The sequence below is a fragment of the Argopecten irradians genome, chromosome 5 (assembly GCF_041381155.1).
Source record: "Argopecten irradians isolate NY chromosome 5, Ai_NY, whole genome shotgun sequence".
Classification (NCBI taxonomy): domain Eukaryota; kingdom Metazoa; phylum Mollusca; class Bivalvia; order Pectinida; family Pectinidae; genus Argopecten; species Argopecten irradians.
Genome location: NC_091138.1, coordinates 27,933,417 through 27,947,709, shown reverse-complemented (window position 1 = coordinate 27,947,709; position 14,293 = coordinate 27,933,417). Strand labels below are relative to the sequence as shown.

Here is a 14,293-nt window from a genome sequence, read left to right as displayed (position 1 = left end):
TGAATATGTTACAATATAAATGTTAGGGGAAATGTGAATTTTATAGTACAAATGTAAGGGGAAATGTGAAAAGCACAATACAAATTAAAGAAAAAATATAAATAAATAGCACAGTACAAATGTAAGGGAAAATGTGAATATTGTACAGTACAAATGAAAGGGAAATCGTGAATAGCACAGTACAAATGTAAGGGAAAATGTGAATAGTACAGAGTTCAAATGTAAGGGAAAATGTGAATTGTACACTGCAAATGTAAGGGAAAATGTGCCTTTCTTGAATATCCACCATATTTAATAAGATAACTGTAGGAATCTGAAACTGCCTTTTTGAAAACAGATGCATGTTTTTATTCCCAATCTACTTACTTCTTTTGGTGCAAGTGAATGCCTGTGGAAAACTACAGGTGTCAATAACCAATTTGCTCCTCAATTACATCTGACTGCTTGAGGTGCCTTTTGTCCATGATACCCTCTTCTGTTCATCCTGCAATACTTATTTGTGCTATTTCTCAAAAAGTGCTCTGACAAGAGGTCTTTCTCAAATTGAATATATGCAGGTTCCCCTTGGACCTTAGTTGTGCATATTGCATTTTGGGACCGGTCATGATGGTTGATAGGCAGCCATCTTAGATTTTAAAAAGTTAAAAAAGTTTGTTACTGCTATTTCTCAGAAAGTAAAAAAATATGTCTCAAAGTTCATATGCAAGTTCCTTTGGTCTCAATATTTTTGAACATAGTGTATTTTGACACAGGTTGAACATCAAGATGACCAAAAGCAGCCATCTTGGATTTTGATAATTGAAGTTTGTTTCCACTATATCTCAACAAGTCCTGAAAGGATCTGTCTCTGAATTCTGATGTAGGTTTCCCTCTGGCTGTAGTTTTGCATTTTGCATATTGGGAATATTTGGACAAGAACACTAGCATCCATCTTTGATTTTGATAGTTAGAAGCCTGTAGTATAAATTTATTTATCAGAGAGTACCTCAGGGATATTTTTTCAAAACTGAAGCTTTTTACTGATATTTTGTAATTGTATTGTATTTTATATTGGATTAATGTATTTTCAGTTTTGATAATTATTAGAATTACTAAGTTATAGATATTAAGCTATCTTGAAATTAGACAATCAAAACTTTACATTTGTATAAATAGGAAGATTAAATAAGAAATAGGAGACAAAGGACCAATCTTTCAGTAAACTGATGTAAAAAGTTCAATGGTGGCATCAAGATTTCTCTGGGATCTCTTGTTTGCTTTACTTTAAAGTATTTCTCACATTTTTGCCTCGGAAGTTCTGATATTTGTCTTCTCCAAAGGCAAGTGATGTTCTATAACACAGGACATTTCATCTGTTCACGCAATATATTGAATTCTTGTTGATTTCTCCTTTATTTACTTAGGGCTGTTCCAGCAAAACATATATGGCACCCAGGGAAGGCACTTTAAAAAATAGTATGTGCCATGGTGGGTTCAAAATAAAATCACTTCTGTGCCAGGGTGGCGTTTCAATAAAATCCCTTCTGTGGGTGGGTCTATCTGAAGCATTTGTAACCTTTTGAAATAAAATGCAAATTTTATGTTTTATAATGTTGCTCAGTCATCCTGACTACAAAAGTACAAAAATGAATATTGAAAAATGTTAGTTTCTGACAATATTTAATGTGTAGTTCATCTTCAATAAAAAACAATTATTTTATTTTCTGAATATTTTGATATAATAATGATAGACTATTTATCTAAAACATATTATATTCATTCAAACTTGACAATGGTACAAAGAAACAATAGATTAGTTTTGGCAAAATAACAGATCTTTATTTAAATTCACTGGTATTAAGTCGAGGAAAAAGTTGCAGTTCACAAGCTTAAGTGTGAATGTTCAGATGTCTACTTTTGCATTATGCTTGCGAAACACTTCAGTATGTTTAGAAGATTTTACGCTGGTTCTACAAGGATTGTACCCTTATACAAATTTAGTAGTAGATGCAGCATATCAAACAAAAGTTCACTGCACCATATACAGTGCAATTTTGTCCTAGGACTCTTTGGTGATGCTAGAAATCAAAATGTGTTAATCCAAATACAAATCGGAGTGAAATAAAAAATTAAATGGCTTCTATGCCATGGTCTTGTTCACAAAAAAATAGATATGTGTGTGGGTCAACAAAATTGAAAATCACTTCTATCGGTGGGTCTCCCAATTTCAAAGTGCCTTCCCCCCCTACCATATATGTTTTACTGGAACAGCCCTTAGTGGACTGAATTTGGTAATCATTATGAGAAGAGTTGAACTAAGGCTATCAGTAATGGTCATGAAAGAAAACATTTCATTGGTTTTCATTTAATGACTGTTTTGTTTTGTAACAGTGTGTTCCTGTATAGAAGCCGTTGGGGACGACACAACCCTCCTGACTGATAGCACCATAGAAAATCTTAAAAAGATTGACCGCTGTCTCAGGGTATTGGAGAATGTAAGTAGAGTGTCTGGAAGTGTGAATAGCCTGACTAAAATGAAACACATAAAAAAATTTGTTTTACTGATCGATCCCCCTGTTCTCTGTACTATTGGGATATCTGGACCCAATGAGACTAATTCACGTACCACATGATACCCCATAAAGTTTGTGTGGTTCTTGTATCTCCAGTGGTGATCGAACGTACCACATGATACCCCATAAAGTTTGTGTGGTTCTTGTATCTCCAGTGGTGATCGAATGTACCACATGATACCCCATAAAGTTTGTGTGGTTCTTGTATCTCCAGTGGTGATCGAATGTACCACATGATACCCCATAGTGTTTGTGGTGTTCTAGTATCTCCAGTGGTGATGGAATGTAACTCTTTGTAATCTTCATGCTGAAATGACGTTAGCCCAGGATATTATATTTTAACATCATTCCATCTCCAATAAAAACAATAGTGCTGCACACACAAACTTTTATCAGGTATCACATGGTACGTGAATTAGTCCCTTTGTTAAAAAGGCATATAAATAGTGAAAATTTCATTTCTCATTTACTGGTGTTATTGGTGTTGAATGGTATCAAAACTAGCCTGTAAAACCCTCCCAAATGTTATGTTTTAATTGTAGTCACATTAGCAAAGACAAATAATATTTTCTAAATAAATAATATTGCAATGTGCACTGGGAATGTTCAGAGCTGCCTTAAAAAGCTCTCAAACTCACTTTGTATCTGGCCTTAGAAAATCAAGATAATTAAAGATTTTTGTTTTCAAAAGTGTATACAGTTACTATAGTATACGTATATCAGTATCAACAGAGATGGTAAAATATGCTATATCTGTCTTGGTATCATATCAGGGGAGACAACTTAAACTAATTTTTTATCTGTTAATGATGTGTATGTTTTCAAGTTCCTTTACAAAAATGACCTGTTGCTTAATGAAAATTCCTTTTTAACTATTATTTCATTAAAAGGGTTGTACAATATATTTTATAAATTTTCTTTGCAGGTAACATTTGTCAATGCAGAAAATCAGACGTATCTGATAGGCTACAAACAGGGTGTTCTGGTACAGTCAATATGCAGGTATGTTTTGTCCACAGAGTTCAAAAACTATGAAAAGGAAGGTCTTTACTGATTAGCTATAATACATGTTAAATTATTCATTGTCATTAAATATTATACAAAAATTAATACTTTCAGTGTAATGTTCACAAGACATGATTGCAAGGTATTCATTTCTCATTAACATAATAGAGATTACGATATGCAAATGATCATCATACAATTAACGTCAACCTGCGTGTAAGCATGAGGCTCTCTGATTGCTTATCTGCCAAAGTCATACATGAGTCACTGCACATACTTTTAGTATGTTTCATATTGATATTTAAACACTAAATATGTTTATGGTTGCTAAGATCACTTTTTTACAACTGTTACTTATTGTATTAACATCATTCCATGAGATGGACACATAGACATTTCAGCTTATTTACTTGTAATTTCTGCTAGACATAACAAGATTAAGAAGTATTTCAAACAATACATTGTATTCATGAAAATAACCTATCAAACATTACTTTATTTTTAGCTCACCTGGCCCAAAGGGCCGGTGAGCTTATGTCATGGCGCGGCGTCCGTCGTCCGTCGTCCGTCGTCCGTCCGTCCGTCCGTCCGTCCGTCCGTCGTCCGTCTGTCCGTCAACAATTCCTTTAAATGGCTACTAGTCATAGAGTTCTGCATGGATTGTAACCAAATTTGGCCACAAACATCCTTGGGGGAGGGGGAACAGAACTTGTATAAATTTTGGCTCTGACCCCCCTGGGGCAGGAGGGGCGGGGCCCAATAGGGGAAATAGAGGTAAATCCTTTAAATCGCTACTAGTCATAGAGTTCTGCATGGATTGTAACCAAATTTGGCCACAAACATCCTTGGGGAAGGGGGAACAGAACTTGTATAAATTTTGGCTCTGACCCCCCGGGGGCAGGAGGGGCGGGGCCCAATAGGGGAAATAGAGGTAAATCCTTTAAATCGCTACTAGTCATAGAGTTCTGCATGGATTGTAACCAAATTTGGCCACAAACATCCTTGGGGGAGGGGGAACAGAACTTGTATAAATTTTGGCTCTGACCCCCCCGGGGGCAGGAGAGGCGGGGCCCAATAGGGGAAATAGAGGTAAATCCTATAAATCGCTACTTGTCCTAGAGTTCTGCATGGATTGTAACCAAATTTGGCCACAAACATCCTTGGGGGAAGGGGAACAGAGCTTGTATAAATTTTGGCTCTGACCCCCCGGGGGCAGGAGGGGCGGGGCCCAATAGGGGAAATAGAGGTAAATCCTTTAAATCGCTACTTGTCCTAGAGTTTTGCATGGATTGTAACCAAATTTGGCCACAAACATCCTTGGGGAAAGGGGAACAGAACTTGTATAAATTTTGGCTCTGACCCCCTGGGGGCAGGAGGGGCAGGGCCCAATAGGGGAAATAGAGGTTAAATCCTATAAATCGCTACTTGTCCTAGAGTTCTGCATGGATTGTAACCAAATTTGGCCACAAACATCCTTTTTGGAAGGGAAACAGAACTTGTATAAATTTTGGCTCTTACCCCCCAGGGGCAGGAGAGGTGTGGCCCAATATGGGAAATCGGAGGTAAATATTCAAATTCCTTCAGAAAAGAAACATAAACCTGTATTCAGAACATGACTTGGCATTACAAACCAGGTGAGCGATACAGGCCCTCTGGGCCTCTTGTTCAATGAAAACTTTGATATGATTGTAAGGATCAATCTAATGACTTTGACCTTCTCAATTGTCACGGATGATCTGTCCATCATGTAATGTATATATATACCGTTACAGGGCTTTGTATACATGTGAGCAGTGCTTGCCTGTCTACCCACTGGTGGAGTCAGAAAAGATTGAGAAGGATTCGACTGGCTACGTGGTGTATAGTTGTGTTCTAGCTATCCTCCGTGTCTTACTCAACCTGACACATGATAACGGTAAGAACTGCTGCCGCTATAGTTGAAATAGAAATAATTTCTATCCATGGTACAAGATAAAAAATATTTATTTAACATTGTTTATTACACAGTGCTAATATTGGTCTTTTTTACTGTAAAATGGGTTAATTTTGTTTGGGGGGGTTAGTTTCCCTATATTTGCAGTAATCTTTAATCATGAATTCAAATGGGCAGTGAAATATTTTGAATTTCTTTGTTGTTATGCAAAAGTGCTAATATTGCATATAGAGAAATCGGTGTACTGGAAAATTAAAACTCTGCCAATATATTCTGATGATGAAAGCACAAAATATATGCCCAGCAAATTTAAAGCACAAAACAGTATGTATTTATTATTAAAAATTTTTTACCACTGAACACAATATGGACTCCATGGGGTCTTGTGTTGAGAATTAAAGAGAATTGTTTTATAACTAATTATTTGAATACTTGTACTGGACATCAGGTGCTTCTTATCATAAAAAGGCTATCCTGAAATTGCTGTACTTGCGACCCAGACCAATCCATCTGGATTTCGAATTTTCTGGACTGCTGAGTGCTGAACTCCATCTATTTTGTTAATTATCAAATCTGTTCCCTGATAGGAATGTGAGTATATTACAGATTATCACTGGACCATTTATACTATTTACTTGTTTGTTACAGAGTTTGGTAGTACTAAGACTGGGGAACAATCTGACTTTATCAATGTTGTACTGGCCTGTATCCTACAGACTCCCCAACATGTTCCTGTTGACATGCGGTTTGACATTCTGGTGCTGGTAAGGCTGTTTACCTTTATATTAAAATCAAGCTAGTAATGTTTTAAATGTTGCTATAAAACAAAATAATTAATTTCTAAATTTTTATAATCATTGAAGTATAGTCAGAAGACCTGTAAAATATTGGAAAAATGATTTTTTATAAAACAATAAAGAATGGTATTAGTATGACCGTCCAACTGAATCTTAATCTATATCTATTTAAAGATAAACTATTACAGAACATACACGTTATTAATGTATAATCCTCAGCCATGGTAGCTGGGTTGTTTGGTGTTTTTACGTAATACCACCTGCCATCCACCTGTGGGTATAAAAGTTTTGAATCCCACATTTAGTAGTTGCCAAGTCTTGCTATTGGTCAACAGTTTTTCTCTGCATACTCGGAATTTCCTTTTCATACCTCCTCAACCTGTCGTGCCTTCAAAAATTACCATAGCTGTTAATAGGAACTTAGGTTTCAAAAAATGATTTATTTATGAATTGGAATATTTTTACATTAAGGACCTACAAAATTGCAATTAGCACTATGATATGTTTCAGTGCGTAATGTCTGGCACGAAAAAAAAAGAGACAAAATATTTGAACTACGATAATTTGACGATTTTTAATTTGTGTTTGTCACAGAGCCTAGGTCTGATGATCAATCTGGTTGAACACTGTGAAGTTAACCGCCGACGTCTGATTGATGCCAAGATAGATTCACCTTATGAATTTGAGAAGTTTCAGAAAGACATTGTTCCAGCTCCGAAAGCTCTAGTCCAGGTATGGTCAATTTGTCCGAGGCAGTCACAAGGGTACAGTAATACTGGACCACTCACAGGGAAAAGGTCTTCAATGAGGGACATATTTTAATCACAATATCTTTTGGGGTTATGAAGTCATAGATTATGTCATGTCTATGACCTCATAACCCCAAAAGATATTGAGAATAATGCTTATAATTTAATCCAGATAACTCGCTCAGGTACTAATTGGGCTCAGGCCTTGACTTTACTTACATATACAATAAAAAACATCTGAAAGTTATATCTTATCCAGTAATTCAGTTTAGCCAATGACCGCCATTTTTGAAATTCCTGGCGAAACGGTTTTGTATATATGACGTCATAATACTTGACGTACAATATTTTTGGTCTATGGAAAAATAACCTCAAAGATCTAACCAATAGAAATGAGTGTAACATATGAAATTAAATTATAGCTTAATGGTTGATGAAATAATTTAAGATAATTGATATTGAATTGCATGATTGTTTGTTGAGTTTTAAAGCCCATCGACAACTAAGGTCATTTAGAGCCAAACTACTATGAATTACATGAAAATAACTAAAATTTAAGGTATATCGGTTATATTGAAGATATACACAGGTACTGGTACAGCAATTTATTATATTAATAAATTAATTTAATTTGAAAATTAAATAAACAAATTTATTATAAATATTTTCTTTAATATGTAGATGCATCCATATAGAGTTGTGGATATTACATTTCGTTTCCAGTTCTACTTGGAGGTTTCTACTGTCTCTTGTTATAAACAAACCCCTGATGGTGAAAACAGAGGGGACTTCAGTGTTTATCTCCATCTGTCTGTTCAGATGGTGGTTTCCAGACTATAACTTAGAACAGATAAACATAACTTAGAACAGATAAACATATTTTGTTGAAGCTTCATACCATTGTAGTTTTGTTGGCTGGGATTGAAATTTAGATCAAAAGGTCGATTGTAGAAGTCACTGTTACTAAATTAAGGTTATAGTCACTGTAATAGCGCGTGAAAATTGGCAGGGGATATTTATTGCATCAACCATACTCTGTTTTACAAACCAGCCTATGCCATGTAAGCTTAGGATGCTCACACAAATAATTCTGTAATCAAGTGATTGTTTGCAGTACTCATAATCCTTGGTAAGGGAAGGTTCCTTTATATTCTTCCTTGTCACATAGGACACTTTTTATATTACAGCAGTTAATTTGGTTTATAATAATTTCAGCTATGATTGACTTATATTGAATATATTCATTATTTCTTAGGTGTTTTGTCATCGATATGAAATAGCCAAGAAGATGGAGGAGCAGGATTTCGGGGAGCCCACCACCCCTCAGGCATCGCCTAACAAGAGTGGGGAATGGAAGGAATCTGATTCCGGAATAGAATGGGTCATCAACTCAGCTAAAAAGGCCAAGGAAGCAGAGCAGGCCGAGAGGGAAAGGGCCCAGAATGACGACACACCTCTCAAAGATAAACTCAAACAAAACGAGGAAGATGGCAAAAATGCTAACGTAGACGAAGACGACACATTCTCAAAAGGTTGTTACTGCTCTGTTTAGGAATTCATATAGAAATTGGTCCTGGTTCTATAAGCTTTAGACATATCATGTAGTAGAGTAATAAATTGATTTACAATACCAATGTATAGACAGAGTTGAATGAGCAATGAGAAATATACATCAGATATCTTTCAATAACTTAAAATGACTAAATATACCACAGTTACTATACAATAATAAGATAAGATAAGATAAATTCATCTGTGAAATAATTAGCCTAGTTACTCATTATGTAATTAAAATTTAGTCCTTGTGACAAAATGACTTAGCTATACATGTCTTCAATAACATGTCTTTGTTTAGATTCCACATATATCAAAGTGTTGAATGAACAACATATCTTATCTGTATAGTTTGACATGAATAATCAGTCATTGGTATTTCAATTTTTTCTTATCTCAACATTGTTGTTCTTATTTGACAGCTCTGCATAGAGCAGGCAAGCACATGGAAAACAGCATTGTAGCCTCGTATGTAGCTCTCCTATTGGGCTGTGTGATACAAGATAATACAGTAAGTACTGTTCAGACTCTCTCGATCAAATCTGTCCTCTGTTGTGGTGATATCTAAACCTACCATCTGATGATGTAAAGCTATCCTAGATTGCCTCTAGTCAATTTATCCTCATTTTCAAAATTGTTGTATTTTAATGAAAATTGGTATATAGGGGTGTTCTGGGTCACTAGTAGGTATGGAAATGGTTTCTATTGGATGCAAGAACCATAAATGGCTGCTTGAGCCAGTATGCCACAGTTACTGCAGCTAAGGATCAACTTAGAGGGGTAGGAGCCATTTCTGATAGATGTCAGTTTTCTAGTTTGTTCTGTTAGCACCACTTTGTCTGTAATTATGCATATTGAATATTAAGACTAATAAGAAATCTAAAGGTTTTAGAAACACTAATAAATGTATGGAAAAAAACCAGATATGTTTTTGGAAAATGCCACAATTCTTACTTCATATTCAAGTTATCTTTTTTTTTAACAGATGTTTGTCGACAACATTAAACAATACCTCCCGAAGGGCAACTTTGATGACATGATCACTATTCTCAAGAAATTCTTAGGATTTATGAATTTAACTGTAAGTATCTTGCTTTCCCTTGTTTCAACTTGTATGACTTTGGGAATATTTGGGGCACTTTCGTAATAGCCACGAATTACAATTATCACTTGTTTGATTTTGATTGTTGACTTTTATTTTACTTGAGAAGTTTTGCATTGAAAATTTGTATTCTTGGTGTAGCAAGTTTCATAATTACAAAATTTCATCATGGCATAAACTTTCAATATTAAACATAATGCTAATTTTGATTCTGAAATTAATGTATTCGATAGCACCATAAACTATCATCGACTCTTATTAATTTGTATTAATTTAAATTTGTAAATTTGTAATGGCATGTGAACTGATTTCCTGATTGTGCCTTGTTTTTACAGACTGCTATTGGTAGTACAGGAGGGAAATCCATAGCACACGTGATTGAAGTACTGGAAGGTTGCTAGCGACACCAGGCCTCACTTGTATGGATTTGACCACAATAACAGCTGGCTGTATTTATGACATTGTCATTTTCCCATAGGAGCATTCATACCAAACAGGAATCATTGTGATAGTCAAATAGTTCTTCATTAATTCCCGAGTCTTTGTATTTGATATGTAGATAAAACAAAATGTGGCAACATGTTTTTGATATGTAGATTAAAAAAAAAAATGTGGCAATATGTTTCTGATGTTAATGAAAACTCCAGTTACATGAAAATAATATTGTGAAATAAGGAATAATAATGATTAATGAATGTTAATAATAACCTTAAAGTATTTTAAAACATCATTAATGCCAATTTCATTGACATTCTGTGAATTCTAACACTGTATACTATTCTACTAGTGATTTTTGTACATACAAACTTGTAAGTGAATTTGATATGAGTTGAACTGAAGTAATCATGGGGAAAAATAAGATATTTTCTGCATAATCCTATGAAAGGTGATGTAGTTTGACCTGTGTATAGATGTATGGGCCTAATAGACAAGGTCCTCTGTAGGAATGTTCATGTGAAAACTGTTGAAGTATGAGTGTTGTAATAAGTAAGCCGTGCACGGTTATGATCGAGTGATATGTTAATAATGAGAGTGCAGTGGAATTTCCCCCTTTTAAAGTAGAATTAATGTGCAATCAAGGTATTAAATGTATTTCCTTGTGTGTATATATAACATTAGAGGGTGTAGTAAAGGTGTGTGGTGCAGGGCGAGAAATGTTTATGTGACCGAGAATAATTAGCAAGGAAAATGTTGTGAAAACAAGTGGCCTTTGATTGCTATTGTTTATATTATTTTTAACCCTGTATCTCCATTTTGTATCCCAGACTGTAAGATAATGCCTAGAATTTCTACTGACTTGGTATGACCTACTGACTTAGTATGACTCATATCCTTGCAGAATGGGGTAAATTTGAAAGTGTGAATCCGATTCCACTAGTATTGTACATGAATATGATCTGTGAGAGAGTGCTCAGTACTAGTTTACATATATAAGTGAGAGGATTGAATGCTCCTTACCAGTTTTATTCTTATGTTGTAAAGATTTTCATCATTTAGAGGCAGTCACATGTGGTTTTCACTGTAATGTATTTATTTACAAACTTTCATTAAAATCTTTTTCACCAACACATCACAATAACTGTAACTTTTAAGTATTGAGAGTAAAAGTATGTTAGCGTTATTTTGATTGGCGTCAACCTAGATGATTCTGTTTTGTTTCAGCATGTCCATGGTTTTGTTTTTCCATCTTGTCTTATTTCTCTCCATCTTGCGTCACCTATATTGTGTTTCAGTTGAAGGCATGTACATGATTTTGTTGCTCTGAGTTCCTCACATTTTGATGGTATGCCATGCAGAACTTTGTATTTATGTATAGGTCTTCAGTATCATAAAAATAAAAATAAATATTTTGAAATACTGGATTATCTATCAATCGTTATGTTTGTACTATAGTGGAACCTTGTTACTTCAAAATCAAGAAGACACTGGTTTAAGTGACATAGGTCTACAGTAAAACATTTAGAACAAAAACACTCACGTTTTACTGTCAAGATTGTGGTTTTATCAGTTTGAAGACCTAACAACAGTCAGGGTCATTTAAGGACGTGCCAGATTTGTTGGTGGAGAAAAGTTTGAGTACACAACTGACCAGTGGCTGTACCTGGCAACTGCCCCACATGGAAATTTATCTTGCAACCCAGAGTTGGTGAGTTTGTGGTAATATGTAGAGACACATTTACCACTTAGCCACTACAACACCTGTCAAGGTTCCTTTAATGTGTGTATAACAAATTATGTTTATAACAAATATATTTTGTTGGCCTCCAGAGGTTTGTTTTAACCGTGTTTTATTGTAAATGGTTGAAACAAACAAAACTTTGAATTATGGTGTTTTAGTGAACTGTACGTCATTACCCTGTTATATAATTCGGAAAAAACCATCATGTTGATTTCAGTGTTTAATAGATGTCTGACTTTCATTTTATGCCAGTCAGACTTTGTATGTTTTTTACTGTCTTGAAAAAATGTTATGCTTTGTAAGCAAAGGGTTGTCTGATCAATATTCTCCATCAAGGTCTGTTATTACGGACTTGTGTAATTGAAAGAAGCCATTTTGGTTTTTGGATAGCTAATACATCCTCATCCAGTGTCAGCCTTAACACACACAAACAAAAAAAGCTATAGCCACGTTTCTTTATACAGTTAACCTTGGTAACTAGAACTAGTTTAGTTTTAGCTGTTTTGTTTGTTGCATCCAAATTTATAACATACTATATTCTAATTACTAAACTCGAATTATATGATCACTTTGAGACATGGTGTTGCTATATGTTTTAATTGGATTGTATGGAAAACCACACAGTTTGTTTCCTTAGCTTGTTTGGTCTTAAGGAGTAAGCTGAGTTTATGACTGTTTTGGTCAAGCATTCGTTTCTGGGGCAACCATCTTCGGACAAGTATGGATGACCTATGTCCATCGTCATTGACTGTGCATATTATTCACCTTCAAAATGATAATCATTAATAATGTATAGTAGAGTTCTGCTGAACTTGGCTCAGACGACCAAGGTGACCTTAGGCAATACCATGGGATCCAAACTCTCATCTGTCAGACATTACTTGACTTCTTAAAGACCTCTGGCCAGTAATTATACACATTTTGTGCTGGCAATATTTCAAGTTATTATACAAATAGTGAGGCTCAACTGCAACTTCTTGAAAACTATAGGATTGGATATCCTTGTATTTTGACAATTTTCACTACAGGCTGTGAATTCAGAATTGTACAAGTGATGGGACAAAAACTAGTCTATTTAAATAATATCTGGATTTGAAATAGTACGTGTTGATTGACCCTTACCTCATCTCAACTGATCTACTGGGGCTTAAAAATTGATCACATATAAACATAACTGCTGATGGTGGTGACTTATCACTCTACATTTATCTGTGGGTCGTCATCAGTGTTAACCTTATCTGTATGATACTAAGTAAATCTTTTAGACAACCATCATCGGAATCAAATTGCCTTTCGTCCATAAACAATACTTGTTACCATCATTTCTCAGAAAGTACTGAAAGGGTATGTATCCAATTTCAAATATAGGCTCCCCTTATGGGATATTTTGGAACCTATCTGACAACAAGATGGCCGACAGACAGCCATCTTTGATTTGATAGTTTTTTACTGCTATTTATAGAAAGTACTAATTTTATATGTTTCAAATTTCATATGTAGGCTGCTCTTGGGCTCTAATTAAGCATATCACATTTTGGGAGGAATTGGGAAAAGGTAGCCTTCTTAGATGTATTAAAAGTCCAACATCATCAGATGGTGGGAATTCAAATAGCCTTTTGTCCGTAAGCCTTGATGTCTAGTTATGCAAATTGATCCAAAAAACAAGATAGCCGACCAACAACCATATTGGATTTTGACAATTGAAGTTTTGTTATCGCTCCTTCGAAGAAAGTACTGAAGGGATCTTTCTAAAATTTCATATGAATGTTCCCTTAGGGTCTCGTTATGCATAATAGATTTTGAAACTGATCCATATACAAGGGCATGAAGCTATCTGGGATTTTGACACTTTAAGTTTGTTATCTTTATATCACTATTTTGTTAAAAGATTCTAGATGTAGTCTCACCTACCGTATTCTGCAGTAATGCATATTGATATCTGGAACTGATTAGAAAACAAGCTGGTCAGTAGACGATCATCTTGGATTTTGATAATTGAAGGTTTTTTTTGCTACTCATTTGACTTTGTGTAGTTTTCCTGTTTATATAAAATACTTAAAATGAAGAGAAAAGAGAGAAAAAGCTGAGAAAAGACCCCTCTTTCCCTTTCCTTTGACCTACAAGGTCATTCAGTGGGACCATCTTTGACAAAAAATATGTGAAGTTTGTTGCCCAAATATAGCAGAAGGAGTTTGTAACTTCTTTCAATGTAGGTTTTACTTGGACCATATAACTGTTAATAATAAGCCATTTTTGGATTGACGGTATGATCAACTAGACATTATTTCAACAAATTAATGCATATACATAGGTTCCAATGGGTCTATTTGTAAATACTTTATTTTGTTATGAAAAAGAGGTAATTCAGACATATCCATCTTGAACTCTTAACAAAACGGTTTAGTGTTGTAGTGTAGAGTCT

At 34.8% G+C, this 14,293-nt stretch overlaps 1 protein-coding gene across 2 annotated transcripts in view; it reads left to right on the top strand.

Annotated features, from left to right (window-relative positions):
* The window catches only part of LOC138323407 (wings apart-like protein homolog), a 32,564-nt gene extending 21,010 nt beyond the window's left edge, over window positions 1-11,554 (top strand). For both annotated transcript variants that reach the window (XM_069268005.1, XM_069268004.1), the window contains exons 9-17: window positions 2,371-2,474; window positions 3,478-3,554; window positions 5,330-5,472; window positions 6,139-6,254; window positions 6,882-7,019; window positions 8,292-8,568; window positions 9,013-9,101; window positions 9,576-9,671; window positions 10,028-11,554. In XM_069268005.1, coding sequence (XP_069124106.1) covers window positions 2,371-2,474; window positions 3,478-3,554; window positions 5,330-5,472; window positions 6,139-6,254; window positions 6,882-7,019; window positions 8,292-8,568; window positions 9,013-9,101; window positions 9,576-9,671; window positions 10,028-10,093 — 1,106 coding nt within the window. In that variant the 3' untranslated portion in view covers window positions 10,094-11,554. The remainder of the gene's footprint in view (window positions 1-2,370; window positions 2,475-3,477; window positions 3,555-5,329; window positions 5,473-6,138; window positions 6,255-6,881; window positions 7,020-8,291; window positions 8,569-9,012; window positions 9,102-9,575; window positions 9,672-10,027) is intronic.
* Window positions 11,555-14,293: the final 2,739 nt, after the last annotated feature.